General features: G+C 31.1%; 1 protein-coding gene and 1 long non-coding RNA gene across 6 annotated transcripts; one reads left to right on the plus strand and one right to left on the minus strand.

Moving 5' to 3' along the window:
• Positions 1-5,011: 5,011 nt before the first annotated feature.
• LOC146905225 (bZIP transcription factor 29-like) lies at positions 5,012-8,203 on the minus strand. Of its 5 annotated transcripts, none has more exons than XM_085727283.1 (7): positions 7,659-8,203; positions 7,435-7,490; positions 6,459-6,539; positions 6,201-6,289; positions 5,916-6,112; positions 5,709-5,821; positions 5,012-5,383 (listed from the first exon to the last, which is right to left on the minus strand). In XM_085727283.1, exons 3-5 carry the CDS (start codon positions 6,480-6,482, stop codon positions 5,935-5,937), a joined length of 291 nt encoding a protein of 96 aa, XP_085583409.1. In that variant the 5' UTR covers positions 6,483-6,539; positions 7,435-7,490; positions 7,659-8,203; the 3' UTR covers positions 5,012-5,383; positions 5,709-5,821; positions 5,916-5,934. The 5 variants fall into 5 exon arrangements, 4 of the variants coding, with proteins under 4 accessions (XP_085583409.1, XP_085583408.1, XP_085583407.1 ...); XM_085727282.1 differs by having other exon boundaries at positions 5,709-5,826; positions 7,659-8,202; XM_085727281.1 differs by having other exon boundaries at positions 5,709-6,112; positions 7,659-7,793; positions 7,890-8,198.
• A 3,923-nt stretch (positions 8,204-12,126) lies between these two features.
• LOC146905226 (uncharacterized) lies at positions 12,127-16,984 on the plus strand. Its single transcript, XR_015019142.1, has 3 exons — positions 12,127-12,279; positions 12,687-12,829; positions 16,600-16,984. It is a non-coding gene; the product is annotated as an uncharacterized LOC146905226 (long non-coding RNA).
• The last annotated feature ends 3,560 nt before the right edge of the window (positions 16,985-20,544 follow it).

The raw sequence follows: 20,544 nt of genomic DNA on the forward strand, positions 1-20,544 counted from the left end.
TGATATACCTCAAGCACTTGCAGCACTCTGGACAACACAGTTGCTGAAATAGAATGGACCTCGGACACCGAAGCCTTCAATCATATGACAGGTACATCAAGTAAGTTGAGTAACATTCAACTATATTCAGGAACATATTATATGCTCATTGGTGATGGTTCTTATCTACCAATTCATGGTATTGGAGATTCCTTCATTAAGCAAAATAATGTCACACTACCCTTTCATAATGTCTTACTTGTTCCTGACTTAAAAAAGAATTTTCTTTTCGGAAGCCAATTAACCAATCAATATTCTAACACCCTAATTTCCGACGTTGTTTTTATTTAATAATAAGCATTTGTTAAATTAAAAAAGATGTTACACATCGTCATTCATCTATCATACTATAAATAAATAAATAAATAAATAAATAGTACATCGTATTCAACAAGTTCAAAAAATACTTCAAATAAATAAAATTTCATAATTTAAAGATATCGAATCCATAATCAGCATTTGTTGAAAAACGAAATAGAAAAATCATGGTTCCTTAACGACAAAAAATAAAGACATTCAACATATAACCCCAACTTTAGTGTTACAGATTAGAGCACATATTTATTCAACTACTTAATAATATAGATAAATAGTTATGGAGGTATATTCCCGTCGCCACCTTCAAAGTGCCCCGCAAAGCTAAATCTCCTCTTCATGTGTATTTGTACCCTAGGAGTACAGACACCAAAACACGAACAACAGAAAAGGGGTGAGAATTTACATTATAACATATTTTACGATACATGAGAAATAAATTATATCATCCTGTCGTCATCATTCATCGTTCATAAATTTTACACCATCCACAACATAGAGTCATAAAATACATACATCGTAATGCACACACACCTTTAACAATCACATCAATTTACATCATTGGCACATATCACGGTGCGCCTAATCATGACCTATATGCAACATACATCATTCCTAGACCTACATGCATGCCGGTGCCGGATCCTATCTTCATAATAATGTATTTTAGAGGTGTGTTACTGAAACATACATTTCGTCATGCATATCATTATGCAGTATGATATGATGCATGAAGACTCATCAAACATCTTTTAGAAAGACACATAAACAACACATTATCTTTTAGAAAATAAGACCCTATAACGAGTAATTATAATTCTATTGAGTAATTATGTTTACTTATAAAGAAAATTGGTCTTATTTTGATAAGAAAATAATTAAGTGAGAGTAGTAGTGAATCATACCTTAACATAGGCCTTGAATAAAGATTATGAGTAAGTGAAATTTGAAACTAAGATAGTAAATATTTAATTTTCTTCTTAAAAAATATTAATTATGAAAGTATAGAGATAGTACAATAAATATCGTTGTGTGCAGAGTGTAAGAATTGTTCTTGCTAAGATAAGGGTATCAGTCTACACGCTTTTCTTCGTGCATATGTAATATCAAATTGTGTTGTGGTAATATGTAATAAAGTAGTGCTATTTATAGCGAAAATATTTATCAGAATTTTTCACGAAGAGACCCACTCCCACCGTTTATCACATGTTCTTTGCCGGTGATTTGTGCTGCATATTTTACATACATAATTTCTGAACTAAATGATTATAGGTGATAATTTTGAATTGGTGTTATATTATTTTAGTAGCTTATAGTTACCAAAGGCCTTGTTCTCGTCTCTAAATTGGATGGAATTAGAACAAACTTGACTGGAGTGAGTGATACCTTTTCATGACTAACTAAGGTGAGAGCATTCACACATACATTAGTGTTCACAATAATAACCAATGAAGGGGTACTAGACATGAATTTAAGAAGTTATTATCTAATGGTGGGGTATTTGTTCAACAATGGGACATTTTGCTTTGCAGAGAGGTGAAATCTGAATCATGTGCATTATCTTTAGTTGAATTGTATTTTGATGCTATGCGTTGGCGATTGTTGAATTGAAATACATGATTTATTCATATATTTGCAATTCAAAATATGTCTTGCATGTCTACTTCTATTATGTTGGTTAGTTGGAGACAACCTTTACTTTTGTACAGATGACCCATCGATCCATTCTCAATGGAAATGAGAAAACCACACCGGTTTCTTAAGAAAATTGAAAATGAAAAGAATTTTTTTATTTCAAGACTCAAAATCCTAGTATAAATTCTAGTTTTTCCATTCTCGTCTCTCATAAATTTATATTTTGTTCCTAAGAAATGAATTTTTCTCCATTTGAAATAATATTTGTATGCCAGAGGCATTCTTCCATAGTCACAAACACAAATGAATAATGTTTGGTCATACACATAAAAAAAAAAACTATTCCTTGAAATACTAAATCATTTTATTATCAATTTCTTTTTCTTTATTAGAAAAAATCTTTTAATGTGTGTGTGCCCAAACACTATTCATTTATATTTTTTACTATAAAAGAATGAGAAATGTTAACTAGTGCCCCTGAGACACTAGTTAAGAAGCAAATATAGTATGTATTGTATTGAAAATTATGTTGTCGATCCCTTAAAAATCAACAAAGTGCATTGTTCAATTTAAAACTTTCTTTTGTTGGTTGTCTTAACCAGTTCCCCGAAGGCACCGGTTAACATGATTAAAAAAGGATTCATATTGCATGCCATAATAGTGAATGATATTTTAATGTATATCACAGTGACCTTAAATAAGACGGAAGATTGTTTGCAAAACTTAACTTATTAACACAATTATATCACTTGTTTATTTTTATTTTATTTTTCGGTTACAAATTATATCACTTGTTTGCTACAACTTTCTATTTTAAAACTTAAAAGCGCTCTTTCAATTCATCAATGACATCAAACATTTTAGTAAGAGTTGAAGTGAACACAATCCAATTTTTAAAGATCCTTGTTAAAGATAGTGAAGTTTAAGTTGGTTGTGGTTACTTGCTTAGCAAGTTTCATTGTGTAACTAATTAGTAGCTCAACAAATTACAGCTGTAATAGTTAGTTAGTAGTTAGTTACTTGAGAGTTAAGTAACCATAGTTGAGTTAGAATATAATAGGTTCTATATATACCTATGAGTAGCTCTTTTGTAAGACAGTTATTCACATGACATAATAAACAATTTTCATTTTCATCTTTTCTTCTTCATCTTGCTCATTGCAAGCTTGATTTGTGCTTCCATGGAGTTTGAGATTGTCCTTTAACAATCCTACCGAACAAAACATTTTGCATCATTAGAATCAATGTTACATCATAGACACAACACATATAGAATTGCCATCAATTTTATACGTTTAACCTCTTGCATGGTTGTGAATTTCATTACAAAACACATCATAGTTTTATTTACGATAACTAAAAAGTAACATTAATTCACATCTAGCTCAGCATCAATCCTACACAATCCCCTCACCTTCTATGAGGGTTTGAGAGGGCACCCAATCAGTGTATTGCTATAGATGTACAAAAAATACACCCAATCATTTTATTTATAATTTTGATCTTAAATTAAAATCGTTCGATCAAACCGAAGACGTGTGACTGGTAAATTGTTGAGTGCAATTGCTGACCGGTAATACTCCCCTCACCATCATTGCTTGCAACCGTGCTGTCGCACGGGTCATATTGAAGGCAAATACATCATTCAAAATAAAAAAATAAAAAAGGTGCTTTAGTACCAATACAATGTGACTAATAAAATACAATTAAAATTGAGTTCATTTGCGGAAAATTTCTTTGTAAACAACATTTGAAGTGTAGTGCAGCCACAAAAAACACATTTTAGACAAAAACAATCAACATATAATAAATTAGCAAGAATCGACAAAATGCTTCCAACCATACCCGAAACTGATTCACAAACATAAGGTTCCTTCATTTCATCGTTGCACATACGTCTATACGGATTCTCGTTAGCATATGGGGTTGCATACTCGTCCGATGTAGGATGGCCTATACGACTTGTTATAACAAATTTTCCAGGAGCAACCGGGGAAATCCTAGTTAGATGAGATATTGGATCAACGTTCTTGCAATGAATTGAGTTATCAACTGCATATTCATGCATATACTTTAAGTTACAAACAACCTAAAAACTGCAATGGTTTTAGAGTCGCCGCTTTTTATGATAATAGCTGCACTCTACGCATAGCTAACCTGCTTTTACAAATTGTTTTTTTATATTAACTTTACGCATAGCTAACCTGGTTTCACAAATGTTTTTTTATATCCTTACATAAGTAAACAATGAATTTCAAAACTTCTGCTTGTGCATAAATGCGTTTATCATTTAAAAGACTATATTTTAAGAATGTTGTTGATTGGTTCAAGTCGAAAACTGATCCAAACTGAAGGCATTTAAGAACAAGCAAGAAGTTTTATTTTTCTTATTATGAAATTTGAGGTACAAGCAAGAAGTTTTTGCCTTTTGTGTCACTGTTTGTATGTGAGGAATTATGCACTGTGAATTTAGTGTTGTAGGTGTTGTTATGCTACAGGCCGTAAGTTAAGGAGGGTATTATGGAGTCAATTTTGATTTATGTTTCTGCTCAAATTTGTTGTATTTTATTGTAAAATTGTCTTGAACAATTTGTACCATTAATTTGTTATATTACTATTATATTTTGGACCAGAAATATGTTATTATTTTTAACCTAAAATGTGCAACTATGGTAGTTTTAACTGCCATAATTTACTATATTTTTTTTATAAAAAAAATCCACATTTCACACCTGTTTTTTGCTAAAAAATAGGTGTTATATGTTTGTTTTCACACCCATTTATTCGTAAAAGAGGTGTGATATATACACAGATTACACCTGTTTTATTTTATAAAAGGGTAGGAAAGGATCTTTTCACACCGGATAGAAAACAGGTGTCGTTTGTCAAACTTACAACACCTGTTGATATAACCCCGGTAAAAATCCGGTCTTAAATCTCTAAAAAACAGGTTTTGTATCCCCGATTTGCACTAGTGATGGTGAATAAATATCATAAAAAATAAAAAGAATGGACTAATGTATTTTCCCAATTCCCCTTATAAATTTATTTTCCAAATACAGTATGGTAAGGTCCTACAAAACTCTTTAACAATTTTCTTTTTCATTGCTACATCTTTTTTGCGATGAATTCTTCAAATCTAATAATAATAATCAACTGGACTATACAATCTGCTATTTCCACATGTTATATGCGGTTGGCAGACTCATCATCCCATTTTTTTTTCATCCTTCAATTGAAGGTCTTGTTGTGTTTGGCAATCTCCTACCATTCACAAAGGAACTGAATAGATGCAGTGCTCTAGAAGGTTGTGCATAGGGTACCATGTGAGCTGCTCCACGTACGGTGGCGAAAGTTAACAAATTTCCATACTCAAAGTTGCCAAACCTCCATCCTACACATAGATATGCAATGCAATTAATCAACTCTTACTTATCAAAACCAGTGATGTCAACCACGAATCGCAGAAAATAATGGTTTGTTTAAATTCTACAAAGCTACAATGCTATAGCACTGCTAAATAGAGTATCTCATAACAATAATGATTTGTTTAAATTCCACTACGCAATAGCGCCACTATAGCCTTTATTTGACAACAGTGACAAAAACCACTGCTGATTTGGAAAACTGGAGCGAAAAAATTTCATAACCATACTATAGAATACTGAACTTATTTTTCGAAATGAAGAAAATGGTTAAACTGTTGAAAAAAATAATACTTTGCCTTTGTGGAACCAAGCTCCATATGGGACTGTAATCTTGAACTTCAGGTCATCAGCAAGTTCACGAATGAGTGCTCGAGAACCTAGCAACGGCACAACGAATTCTTGGTCTCCGCTGTCATAATAATTTAACACATGATTAGCTTCTTAGTAATCAGAGGATTTCAAGAGAAATGATCAATAAAGATTTGGAATCTGTGCTACCAACACTGCTTTCTCGGTTCTAGGCTTCATAACTCAGCAATTGCTGAAGCAAACTCAGCAAGAGAGGTGTCATATTCTGAAATTGGAGAAGAAACAACCCTTCAGTCTTCAGAGTCTGAACCTTGTGTTCTAGCTCCAAAATATTTCGCATCTTAAGCTCAATGGAACGCGCAGCCGATTGCCTGTTAGCCAAAATCCTGAAATAACCCAAAAAAATATCCAAGTTAAATTTACCATCCATATTGACATTACTAACTAAAACGTTGAATAATTCAATTACAGCACCTCTTAGCCCGCTTCGGATCAGCCATAACAATCTCAGGAACTTTCTCATTAGCCATAATTTTCTTCAACTCCGAAGCATTCTTCTCAGTCTAAAACATCAAATTCAGACTTAGACTTATCAGATCCTTCTTCCTCTGAAGCAGTCTTCTCAGTCCAAGACATCAAAATCAGTTCAAATCAGGAAAAAGTTAATATAAATCCAAGTAAAATAAGAGCAGTAAAAATTCACAGTAACAGAAAAGTTATAGAAGTAATTACAATTCCCATATTGTAAGCACACATTGTCTTCTCATACTCCTCCTTCAACTTCCCAGCCTTAGCAATGAATGAAGCCTTATCCTAAAATACACATAAATCACAAAAACATTTAAACTTCATAAGGTACTTTTCTGCCAAATATCTCAAAGTACTTCCCATTCAATTTAAAAACAGACCAAATAGAGTCAAGATACATATTTTGCAGTCAAGCATTAGCTCCTAATTTAATCAAAACATAATTAATAGCTCATTTACCTCTCACTGTTGGTGTGAGGGTGCTACATTGGTTATTCTTCCTTCCAAATTATCATTTATATTGGTACATATATCAAACATAGAGAAAAAAAATCTACTTTTTTTTTTTGGCTAGGTTCAAAGATGCCAATGAGTTACAGCTTAGACATCAACGCATACTCCAATATGAAGTCAAAAAAATGCTTCAGATTGATCCATAGTTAAAAAGAACAATACCAAATAAAAAATCTCAAGAAAAAGGCATATTGAACCAAATGACAGATTGTAATTTAGATGAGGCATGGGGAAAAAAGACTACAAATTAATAGGCTCTATATAATTTCAATGAGATTATCTCATACTTGTCCCATCTGTTATGTTTCGAAAAAGTATAGTGATTTACATAACTGTGATTACATTTAAGCACTTCCAACATAACTGTGAAATCATGTAAGCACTTCCAACATAACTGTGATTACATTTACATCTAACATGGTAGGAGCTTAACTAATTGTGCAGGTTGGTAAAACTCAGAACTACACAATATTATCAATAGTTATCAGTTAAGCCAAAATCATAAAACTAATGATGAAAAAATAACAGAAAATACTATCATTAAAAAACTAAGAGAAAACACCATAAGTTTCGATCTGCCAGCAAAATGAAAATTAGTTATAATGATGTAAAATAACAGAAAATACTATCATAACAAAACTAAGAGGAGAAATTTTAGAGAGCCCACCTTGTTATGCTTGTGTAGGGGCTTTGACTTGAAAAGTTGCCATCATTCTCAGCAGCCTAAGAAAGACATGTTGTGACAGTACACACAAAAATTAGGAAGACAAATCTCAGATGCTAGAAATCAACACAATTCAATTCAAAAAATCAGTTCAACTCAACCATTCTTTTCAACATGAAAAGCTAAGGTGAAAGAAAGAAAGCAAGGCATTTTAACAGCGAGTTTACCTTTGACAGGGACGGAGGACGAAGATGCGAAACCGGTGAGACAAACCACGATGAACGGTGATCAATCAGAGCAACCAAATCGAGGTAGGTGATTCACCGAATCGAGTTAGGGTTTTGAGAGAAAACCGAATGGAGCTAAAATTGAAGGATAGAAGACGTTAGAATAGATGCATATGACGCCCACCGGAAGAAGGAGGTGATGCTATCGGAGGAAGGTGGCGCTGAGATTACCTGTGAGGCTGAAAACGACGGTGAAAGAAATCTTAGATGCTAGAAATCAACACAATTCAATAAAAAATGAATGGGAAATCGGAGTCTCAATGCAGTTGGGAAGATGTTTATTGGTAACAGGAACCGTGTATGTTACCAATGCAGTTGTGAGCTGAAATTGAAAGACTGTGTTTATTGGGAACATATGGATTGTGTGGAGATCATCACAGATGCATATAACGGCCAGAACAGTTTGGAGCCAAAACCATCAAGATTAGGGTTGGCACAAATTGTTAGCAATGTTATTCATATTAGAAATAAGTATGATTTGTCCAGCTATCCGGTTAAATGTTGCAAAATGGTTTATTGCAAAACAATTTTTCCAAAACACAAAGAAACAACGCATCCGTTATTTTGTTCTCACTAATTTCTTAACAATAATTTGTTTAGTTCAGCGATAATTTGTCGGCAAAAAATATTGTTCAAATTTGCTATGTGTTTGTATCAGCTCTCTTTTCCCAATAATCTGCGATAAAACAATGTTTCTTCTCAGTATAAGAAAAACGCATCCTTCCTTCAAAAAAAAAAAAAGAAAAGAAAAACGCATCCGTTATTTAACAATGTCCGCGATATCCGGTTACATGTTTCAAAATTTGTTCAGTTATGCGATAATTTGTTTATTTTCAATTGAGAAGTTACATATTTTTTTCTATGATTAAAAAGGGAAAATGAAAATATACAAAATAACGATACTCATGGTGACGGTAACCAGCAGCGGTAACCATACATCAGCGAGACGAGTGGTGATTCCAATGAGAAATTTGGTGAGACGAAATGATTTTAAGATGGGTTATTGTGTCTTTCTTTGTTAAAGATGTTCCGTGAAACAATTAATCTAGGCCATTGAAAGTGTTAAATGCCACATGTCATGCAACCGTGGTAGTAACCGGATAATTGGACAAATTAACAAATGTAGTGATTCATTTTCCCTTCCAATAAGTTCCTAATTTTTTAGTTATTTTATTTTATTTTTTAATATTTATTTTGCAGGCTATTGTTCACTTATGGAGGCGCATAGCTTGTTCCATTCTCAACACTGGATGAGGTTGTAGTATTTACGACGACACATATATAGTAGTAAGTAGTTAGGGTGCTTAAGTGTTTGTAAACACTCTCTCTATATAGAAATAATTAGGGTGAAGTGTTTGTAGCACTCTCCCCTTAATGCATATAGTAGTAATATTATTTCGGGTGGTAAATTGTAATTGCTACCCTTAGCGCATATATAGTAGCAGTAGTAGTTAGGGTGTTTGAATGTAACTTGATGGCAAAAGCAAATTTTTACTTTTTTTTTTTTTTTTTTATGATTGTTTTTTCTTTTTTTAATGTAATTTTTTTTAATGTTAAATTAAGTCATGGATGATTTAAGTGGAAGGTAATTAAAGTCATATATCAACTCCACTCGATGATCCAAAATATATATTTTTACATAATACTAGCTTGATGTTAGATTATTTTCTTTTCTTGACAAAAAAATTGAAAGATATTAAATTTTATATTAAAAAATTGAATTAATTTTTTTAGCTAAAAAAGTCGTACTAATTAATCGGGTAAAGAATGAAAAAAATTATAGATAAAATAAATTATAGATAAAATAAATTAAAGATAAAAAAACTTGATATCTCTTGGTATAAAAAGAATGGTCAAGTTATGGTGTATGCTTCGAGGTAGTTGAAAGATCATGAGAGGAATTACCTAACAACAATTTTCCAATAGGAAACTACCTATGAAGCCCGGATACATGATACAGACCGGGTATGATACAATACAAGTATGCGGATATCGAGAATTTTTAAAATTTAGAATACGATACCGCTAAGATACATTAACAAAAATTTTATACTAAAACTTATATGCATGTAAAATACTTGAAGAAAGTCAGTGTTGATTCCTTTTTAGTATAAGAGCCTGTTTGGCCCCACTTTTTTTTCTCCTTTACTTTTTCTTAAAAGCAAAAGGAGGGCCAAACACAAATTGAAAGAAGCTCTACGGAAAAGAAGGAACTTTTTTTTTAGTGAACAAAAACAATGAAGAAGGAGCCTGAAAAAAAAGTTAAAAATATCAACTTTTCAAAAACTTTCGCCTCCTTTTTTCTTTGATCCTCCTTCGATACCCAACTCCAACTATTTTTATATTTTCATTTTAATACTAGAAACGTTGGTAGCTAACACCATATACACAATAAATAAAAACAACTCTCTTTTTTCTTTATGATATTACTTTCTGCTAGCGATGTATACACATCTTATGCTATATATATATATATATATATATATATATATATATATATATATATATATATATATATATATATATATATATTATAACAACGATTGTTTTTTATAAATGATAATAAAGAACTATGTTATTTTTAAGGTGATAAAGAACTATGTTATAGTATTATCTTTTTAAAAAAGATATTATAACTTAGAATATGCAATCATATTTAATTTGAAATATAGTATAAGAGAATATAATGTTATAGTCATATTTAGAAAATGGTTAAATGTTACAAAATAATTATTTAATAATAGCCATTCACTGTTATATTTTTTTTATTTTACAAAATATAATATTATAGTTTTTTTAAAAGATATAATATTATAGTTATAACCTATAGATAATATATTACTAAATTATTTTTAAATAATTATTCTTGTAAATTATTTGATGAGTTCAACCAATCAAGAGAGGTGTGAAAAATCCAATAAAAAAATAATCTATAATTTTTCATGGAAAATGAATTCTTTTTCATATCATGGAAATTCAATTATTTTTCATATAATGAATTATAAATATTATTCATTTTTTTCCTCAAAAAAAAAATATTATTCATTTTTATATAGATGTTTCAAGAATTGATATTTCTTTTCTAAAATTTTCAGTCATTGATAATATCACCAAAAAAAATTACCAAAAAAATATAGTATGACAACAATCAATGTTTTTTCTCAATATTTCACAACTACTTGGAACTTTTAAAAATAATTTTTAAGCTAACAAGACAATTATTACCAAACAACTTTTACTTTATTTTTAAAGATATTCCTTTTAACTTTAGTTTTAAAGTAACTTTTAGACCCTAAAAAAGTCAGGCCAAACACACCCTAAAAAGTCAGCATTGATTACTCTTCATTATTATAATATTATAAAAGGTAACAAAAAAATAATTATAGGCTCTGTTTGGTAAAAATAGTGGATAACTTATAAGCTAGCTGATAGCTTATAGCTGATGAATGATGACTGATAGCTTATAGCGAATAGCTGATGGCTGATGACTTATAGCTGATAAGCTAATTAAAGTGTTTGATAAAATTAACGGTTCAACTAGCTGATAAATGTAAAATGACATAAAGGATGTTCTTAATTTATATTAAAATTGATATCAATTAATATTTAAGATATATATTTAGTAATTTAAATTTATTAGTTTAGTAAATATTTTATATATTATTAAATTAATTTTTTGCTAAAATTTTATTTATAAATTTATTCCATTTTGATTTTTAGACTTAATGAAAAATTAAAGCATGAATTATTTTATTTCAGTTTTTATTCTTCATAACATTGCACTAAAAATATTTTAAACATAACAAAGATCAACGTACACCTCCTCAACATTCTTATTTTTAATAGAATTATTAAATTATATTCTTAATATATGTATTATTAACTTATTATTTTTTGTTATAGTTATATTTTAAATTTATTCCATTTCAGTTTTTATACTTTAAAAAAATTAAAGCACAACGTATCTTCATTGTTATAATATTATAAAAGTCACAATTTTTTAAAAATAATACATGTGATCAAAATAAAAAAAAGTAAAGTTTTCTTATTAAAATTATTAATTATAATACTTTCGTGGATATGTATCCGTGTATATCCGATATATATTTGATATGACTACATCTCCGTTTTCAAGTATCGGGACTTCGTATGAAACTACCCATGTTAAAAAGAAGCCCATCATTCGTTCACAAAAACAAGGAATAACACTTGAAAAATAAAGGGTTAATACCCCTTTTAATCCCTGTAATATGAGCGAATTCCGGTTCTAGTTCTGTAAAAAAAAAATCTAGATTATGTCCATGTAATATCAGATTCTTCCACTTTAGCTCCTTCACTTGAACTTGTCAGCAGAATCTGCTGACGTGGCATGCTGAACAAAGTTCAAGTGAAGGATCTAAAGTGGAAGAATCTGATTTTACAGGCACAAAATCTAAACTTTTTTTTTAGAGGACTAAAATCGGAATTCGCTCGGGACCGGTATTAACCCAAAAATAAAACTTAGCACTGAACTCAACCGCCGCCGGAAAACGCAGCCGGAGTTACTCGCTTCTCAACTCAGGTAACTTTTCTCTCTCCTTCTTCTTCTTCATCGTTCAACTATTGCATTGCTCTTTCTTTTCATTTTCAATTCTACTTTTCTGTTTTTTCAATCTGTTGTTGTGGAAATTGCTTTCAAAATTTTAAGATCTGAATACGTAACCGCTTCAATTTTTGTTTGAAGTTTATTATTAATTTTTGGAATTTGAATTTTATTATTAGCCATAGTTTTTTAGCAGAGGTGGAAGAGTAGTAATTTAATGGTGGAACTTATGTTCATGAATATAGAAAAATTAAACAAAGTTTCTTTAGTGATATATGTTGCTTTTATATAGAAAACTCAGCACTGAACGTTATTGCTTACGTATTTGTGCATTTTGAAGTTTCAAAGTTTGGAATTTGAATGAATTTTGGGTGAAATTGAAACAGAAAAGTTGAGAAGAATGAATCGTAAATTTGGAGGTGGAAAACAACCAACTGGGACACCTTCACTTCCTTTGTCTTGTGTTGTTGTTATCTTTTCTCTTCTTGCTGGTGCTTCTGTTGTTCACAATATCTATAAACCTAACCTTGTAAGCTTTTTTCTTAACAATAACTCTTTCATTATTCATTTTTATGAGTTAGTTATGTATCAGTGTTGTGTTTGGTGTCCGTGTCTGTATAGTCGATAACAATTAAAAAATGCAAGTGATTAAATGTAACCATGTGTCAGTGTTGTGTCCGTGTCAGACACTACACTGACATGTATTGATCGCTGGACACGCCTTTGATCTAATGTGTCAATGTTACATATGTCATAGCATGTAGGCAGGGAGGTTATGTGCTTGATTGAAACATACAAATTTGAAATGTAATTCATTTCAAAACTTATATATTTTTTTTTTTGAAAACTCGCTATTCGGTCTAAGGACTGACTAATCCGGGGGATCAATCTCACCCTCCACTAGCGTAGGGTCAAATTGAAGGCAGAGCAAAACTTTGTATGGACTGACCTAACACAGGAATTGTTTGCACCTTAGGTATTCGAACATGAGACATAGAGAGGAGCACATTCCTCGGTCTCAAGCCTACACCACCAGGCCAACTCCTATGTGTTATGAATTTGATTTTGACTGAATTCATTTTATGCACTTGATTTTGGTTGAAAGTGAGATGAACGTATAGTGGTTTATGTCAGGATAGTTTAGATCAAAGTTGATTTTGTGTATGTATATATGTCTGGCACTTTAATAAAATTGAGAATTGATTCTTTGTTGCCGTAGAATCTAAAAAATTTGGCTTTTAGGTAGAATTGATTTTGGAACTGAAATCAATTTTGACTTCCCCAAACTTGATTCCGGGAGTTCTAGACCAATCTGAACTAGATCGATTTTTACCACTTACCAATCTAATGCAAAAGGGTGAGAATGTTGTGTCAGACCAAACCGTGATGAATAATTAGTCCATCATTCATATTCGTTAGAATGCATTTTTGAACTATGCATAAATGTTCTTTGAAAGTAATTGTATATATAACCATAGACAATAATCCTTGACAATGAGGGTATTTTATAGGCAAACCTGAAAATGAGTGTTTGTTCTAAGTTTCAGTAAAAGAAACAAAATACATTAAGAATATAAAATCTAACAGAATATTAGAATGCTTTGTATACCAGCAAAATTATCAGGAATCCCCAAAAAATGAAAGAATAGGCACATTAAAGTGAGTTTTAGGTGGACCGTATTGAAATTGAAAACAGAAACATTTAAAATGACTAAAATCATATACTCCCTCCGTCCCGGTTTAATTGACCTACTTTGGTTTTTCACGCAGATTAAGAAAAGTGTATAAATAAAGGAGAAAGTGGAATATATTGTATTGGGAATGATAAAAGTAGTATTATTTAGTGTTATATTGTATTGGGAATGATGAAAGTTGTATTGAAAATTGAAATGAGTCAGTTATTTTGGGACACTTTTTTCTAGAAAATGGGTCAGTTATTCCGGGACGGAGGGAGTAAAAAAGAACCAGCTTCAATAACATTTTGACACAAAAAGAATATAAAAAGTTAAGATTTATAAAAAAAATCTTCTGACTTTTCCTTTATCAAAGGTTGGAAAAATAGTCTTGTTACACAAAGTAGTGAAATATTACTATAGAATGAGAGTAGTAGTGCAGAATATGGACATTGTATCATTGCCATCATGTTCTTGAAGTGGAAGCTATGGTGGACCTTGCTAGCAACGCGCCATGTTCAAGGCCCTGTGTGAATAAGGTTGTAGTTCTCTGAATAGAGAATTGAAAAGTCCTGGGCGCCGTACAGAGGACATTGAGTGTTTAGGATTAATGAGTTACTTCCCTTCTGTGTATCGTTGCTGTTCCTTTCATAGAGGGGTCGTGTAACCTCTTTCCCCTATGATACAACGAGCTAAAGCCCTTATATGGCTCCACTAAATCGTTAGTACCGTATCCGGAGTCCATAGTGTGTTGACCAAGTATAAGGACACATGCAAAGCCTATTCTCTAAAGCTGGTAGTCGAGTCAGGGGTATGTGAGTTCGAGTTTTGGGCCTGAACTTCAGGTATTGGGCCAGGCTAACTCTAACATTTTGGTCCGAGCTATCAAGTGTAATAATGACAGTCCACTTACCAATCATGTTATCCTTGCCATCAATACGGTCAATTAGTTGATTTAAATTTAGAAGGATAAGGTTATAATCATGATTTTGCGTAGTGCAGGAAGTGAGTTTTAAGGTATTTCGATCGACATAATTCTTTATATTTGAGAAGGTATGTAATCATAATCAGCTTTGGTAGTGGTATTAGAGCATTGTAATTCTTAAATCGAGTGTGGGGAGAGTGAGAGATGAATTTACTATAACGACTTCTATATCAGCATGATCTATATTTGTCAACTTTGTGTTCCTTTATCAAAGGTTGAAAAAAAAAAAACAAAAGCCAATTGGTGTTAGGCTAAAGGTCGATAATTAAATTAAATGTCACATTTTTCATTACTCATTTCTATAACGGTAAGTGAACTGCAGAATCTTAATGGATTTCCATAAGCATAGTTATACTTCTGTAGAAAATCAACAAGTGCCTTTTCAATAAGTTGAAGAAGTAAATGTTATGGTTTAAAGTTAAAACTTTTTATCAGCAGTTATTATTGCTTCTGCTGCAGTTGTTTATATTTGCTGTTAAAACGGTTTTTTTGAGCTTGTCTATAGCTAACTGCTGAAGAAAAACCTGGACCAGTTAAATGTAGAAAATAACCTCATTATCCATCAGAACCAAATATAGAAGGGTATTATTTGCCTATGAAAATTAGACACTTACCACAACCAAATAATGACCCTAGCGTTCATCGTCTAACTCTCCCTGGCAAGTGAAATTTATGAAATGAGATCGAATTTGGTAGCCTACTGAGTTTCTCAGCATGTAGTAAGTCTTTAATTTAAAGTTGAGATTTAATGAACTCTTCTTGAATTTAGCTCCCCCATGTATACAAACTTTTTGGATGAAGATAACGAGACGGAAAACATATTATATACAATAAAATATTATATATAAGTAAATTCAGATAGGATTTTAGGTCACATTTTTAGATTAAAAAAAAAACTAGTTATGTGTTTGCTTTAGTCATAAAGTAAAGATGGACCAGCTGTCCCTTTTTTTTCTTCATAGAACTAAAGGAGGCGGGGAAAAATGTTAATTTGTGTTGCTTTGTTTTTTTGAGACATTTAACCGTGTGTGCTTGTTGTTTACGTAAAAGTGTAGTTATGTTCATAAGTGTGTCATGTAAGGGATTGATTTTGAGCCTTGTAGTTAGACTAGATTAGACATCGACCATGTTGTCAAGATGGATTGTGGTGGCATATTTTTTGACAACCACCATGGCCAATTTCAGAAGGATGGTGTTTTAAGGAGGCTTAAAATGATGGAATTTTGGCTTTCCACCATGGTCCGCCATCGTTTTGATTTGACCATCTTGACAATACATTTCAAACATTAAGAGATAGTTCATATAAGCTTGTGTTCAAGTCACTCTATCCAAACATTGTGATGAAGATACTGTAGTTGTAAATATACATTTATAACTTTCTTCATGTTCTTTATCATATCATCTATTTTCACTCTGAATCTTATTCATCTGCACATTGCATTGTTGAGACTGAAGAGAGAAACCATTGATGAAATAGTAAACTCTAATAATTTTATAAAATGCAAACACTTGCATAAGTAGTCATCGATGTATAACCGTCGAGCTTCCTTGATTCTTTCATCATCAATTATCACGCGCACTTTACTCTCTGAAGAACATCGACAATTTAATGTTGTTATTAACTCATTGTTTTTTATGTAGACGCTGCCCCCAATTGACGGAGTTGATGGGACCAAGAAGAAACTAGACGAGAAAGAATGATCAGTTTCGGTATTTTTTTAACATCGTAACGATGAGCAAGTTTTGAGGCAAATTTTTTTGTTTATGTGCAATTAAACCAGAGATGCAGAGGATTGTTCTTCTCAAACGGTTACTTTATATTATATTAGCTTTAGATATTAGAGTCCTGTTTGGATAAACAGCTCAAACACTTTTAGCATAGATGTCTATCTTAGTGTTTATGTATAAGTTATTTTTGTAACAAAAGATATCATAAAGTCAAATTATTTTCATATAAGTTATGCTAGTGAACTTGTGGAAATAAGTTGTAAGAAATTTACAGACATGTTATAAGTTGTTTTCATAAGTTTTCTCAAACAATTTTGTTAGTTTTTATGCTAGTAAATAATCTCAAATAAGAACTAATTATGGAAGAGTCTAGATTGGAAACTTGATGGTTTCTCCAAAAGTTGAGGATGGGGGAATGGGTTATGCACTTAGCTAAAGTGTGAGCAGTCATGTTCGTTTGTCGCCTAATAAATTTCACTTCGAAGTTGGAAAATAAATGAAATTGGTCCTTAATAGCAGAATGTAATGTTAAGAGAGACCAACTCTAAGTTTTTGGGTAATTTTCAAATTGTACTTACCATATTCATTTTTTGTGAAATTAATATTTTTTTCGAGATTCAGAGAAATAAATTCTTTCAAATGTCTGTCCCTAAGATATATAAATTAGTGTGTACGCTTCTTTAATCATTAAGCAAATTTCTTGTGCTCTTAACCTGATAGCACTACCTTGCTGTTTGAGATTATAAAATATGATGTTGGACCAAAAAACAGAGAATAAGGTATTCTATTGTGGCACTGGCTAATATAATACATCATGTTGTCCATGATAAATTACTCTTTTATTCAATTTGAACATTACTAGATTATGAAAGTCCACTGTACCAAAAAAAAAAAAAAAAAGATTATGAAAGTCCATTAGATCTTATCATACACACTCTTCATCAAAAGTTTCCCGTTTCTCTCTCCTTCATTTCCTCCTCTTCCCCATTCATCATTCCCTACAATCCCAGATTCTTGCAATATCATGATACCATGCACACAGTAGAATTCAGGATTGACTCCTGAATAATGTATTCATTCTCAGAGTTAATATATGTGAATTACTTGGATTTAAGATACTATTTTAACCTAGTGGCTAGAGCTCACGTATTTTAATTGTGGAGAAGTGGGGTGTCTGGGGTTTGAACCTCGACCCTTGCATATAATATTTATTATCCATTTATTATCCAAGACAACTTGGTTAATCTAATATGCACCATTTGTAAGACCACTAATAATGTTTATTATCCATTTATTTATAATTACTATTTTATTTATTCTATTGTCTATTCTATATTCCCTTCATCCATTTCAGATGAGTATTTTTAGAAATAGTTTAATATTTTTTATTTTATTTTATTCTATTGCCAACCATATTGGAATGACATGCACAAGTAATACCCCATTGCATCTTTTTTGCTTACAAATATCTTATATTCTAATAACTTTATTTGCTGGCAAATAATATTTTTTTGGTGCAAGGTCACTTAAGTGTTTATATAAGAGTTTTCTTCATCCACCTTCTTTCCAATCCTTCTCAAATATTTGCTGTCAGTCTTACATTAGGAGGATTTGACAGAGCATATTCAGTTAGGATTCATGAAATTTGTAGTGCTAGACAACTATTTTTGGTTGGCTAGTTACTTAATAAGGGCCCCCAAATAAGATTAGCTAGGTTACATATATATTAATTATAAAGTGTATACTAAATTGAAAATTGATCTTAAAAAAAGTTGCATATCCTATTGGGATGGTTTACCTAGAAATAGAATCTTTCATGGTTGCCAATCCATGATTAGAGGAAAGAAGTTCTTTTATCTTTTTGTGGTCCATTCCTTTTTTGTTATGTGTAGGAGAGTAAGAAGTTATTGACTCCAAGCAAATTCTACTCTTTCTCAAATTCACACATTTTGTTGAATAAATTTTCTTCCTAAATCCAATCCACTTGTTTTTTTTTTTGTGAAAGTTATGTTGTTAGTTTAGTCCAATGTGGCAATGTCCTTTATGATTTTGATTTTAGCCATGTGAGTTAGGTTTGTAGGAGAGATTTGAGTAGATAACATAGAGTAATATGTTTAAATCTCATTTGCCATAATTGTACACAGAAAATAGCATAAAAAAGTATGTTGAAAGTTTTTATTATTAAATATTTACATGTAATATGAAAAAAAAAATGTAATATGAATATAAACAAGAAATAACAATATTTCCAAAATTACAATTTTTAAAATATAAAAAAGTGGTGCAGGAAGTTTATCCAGGGAGAGGAATCATTAAATGAAATACTCATATACTCATTCCTAAGCTTTCACAACTTCATTTGTCAAAGAAAAAAATATTTATTTTCTTGCATACATACAAATTTTTGTTCATAAAAAGAAAAATAACTCATAGGCATTGACAGTGTAACAAAAATTGTTTACACTGACAGCCAATAATAAACGTTCAGTTATAACTATTTCATAAATGACACATATGATGATTGTGATTTGTAAGCTTCTTACAACAATGTATGAAAAAAAATGAAAATTAAACACTTTAATTGTTGTTTTTTTTTTGTTGATGAATTTAATTGTTGTTTTCTTTATCTAGATCCACACATCATGTCTATTTGTGCACTTTTTACAAAAAGCAATGGCCATGACCAACAAATAGGGCTAAACCAATTAGTACAAGACACCAAGGATTCAAATCTAGTTTTTCACCTCTTATTGATAATGGCTAAAACTTTAAATTTGCATGAAGTCACTAAAATCTATATACAAACTCTTTTTGTTACCATTATATTGATATATGAAATTTTTACTGTTGTTTAATAGTGACTAATCACTGTCAAAAAACTTATGAGACATATAAGATGAGTTCTCTTCTCACAACTGGATTTCTTCCATACATATGAATCAGGAAACGTATCCCTGACCACATGTTTAAGGAGCCAAGTCTCACTATAAAGACAACTTTATTGTAATTGTAACTAGTTGAGTAAATGTGATTGAGTGAAATTGCTTAACGTTTGGGCATAGTGTGCTCCCCTAACTGCCGTTTTAATCACCATTTTTGTGTGTATGCCAACAAACTTAAAAAACAATTGGGCTATTTTTTTATTCAACACTTGAGTTTACTTGAAGAAGTTTTCAACTCGATTGCAGTCACATTATCAATTAACATAATTTTCTGGAAACGTGACTTTCATAAAAGGAATTCTACTCCCCTTGCAATCATCGATCTTGTTGTTTTTTGTTAATTAATTATCAATAGTATATGTTTGCTTGCTTCATTTAAGTGACGATAAATTATTAAAGAGTTTGATCTCTTAAATAATATTTTGAAACATCACTGAAATAATTTAAATGACGCAAATGATATTTTTTTTAAGCAAATGTTAATGAGTTATTTTAGTTTGTTGGATTTGAACCGTAGAAATTAGTTCACATTTGATATCCTTCAGCTCATTAACCAAGCTCTCTGATTGAGGGGATTCACTTGGGTGTCATTTACCATCGATGTATTTGGTGTCTTTGTTCTTACCTCTCTCTTAACCAACTCATATTCCATATTGTAAAATACACTTAAATTGATTTGAAATCAGATGACTCAAACTCATACTCGGACTCTTAATGAACTTCTACGATATTGTAAACCTTAACCATTGATTGCGATTAAACAACTAATATTTTAAAATTGACTTTACACAGTAAAACGTTCTCATCCGCCGATTGGAGATCAGACGACTAAGATATGTTACACCGTCATGATGTAACTCCATCAAATCTTGTTCGCCCTCTTAACCAATTATCATCTCTCATATAAATAATTTAT

This window comes from Medicago sativa, chromosome 7, assembly GCF_051527215.1.
Source record: "Medicago sativa cultivar Bolivia chromosome 7, Bolivia_mono, whole genome shotgun sequence".
Classification (NCBI taxonomy): Eukaryota; Viridiplantae; Streptophyta; class Magnoliopsida; order Fabales; family Fabaceae; genus Medicago; species Medicago sativa.

Bases quoted from the DNA above. Each gene is read 5' to 3' on its own strand.
- LOC146905225 (XM_085727283.1), bottom strand. From the start codon at position 6,482: ATGTGTGCTTACAATATGGGAATT. The intron at 6,290-6,458 runs GTAATTACTTCT...TTGATGTTTTAG, and splicing joins GTGCTTACAATATGGGAATT to ACTGAGAAGAATGCTTCGGA. The intron at 6,113-6,200 runs GTGCTGTAATTG...GGGTTATTTCAG, and splicing joins GATCCGAAGCGGGCTAAGAG to GATTTTGGCTAACAGGCAAT.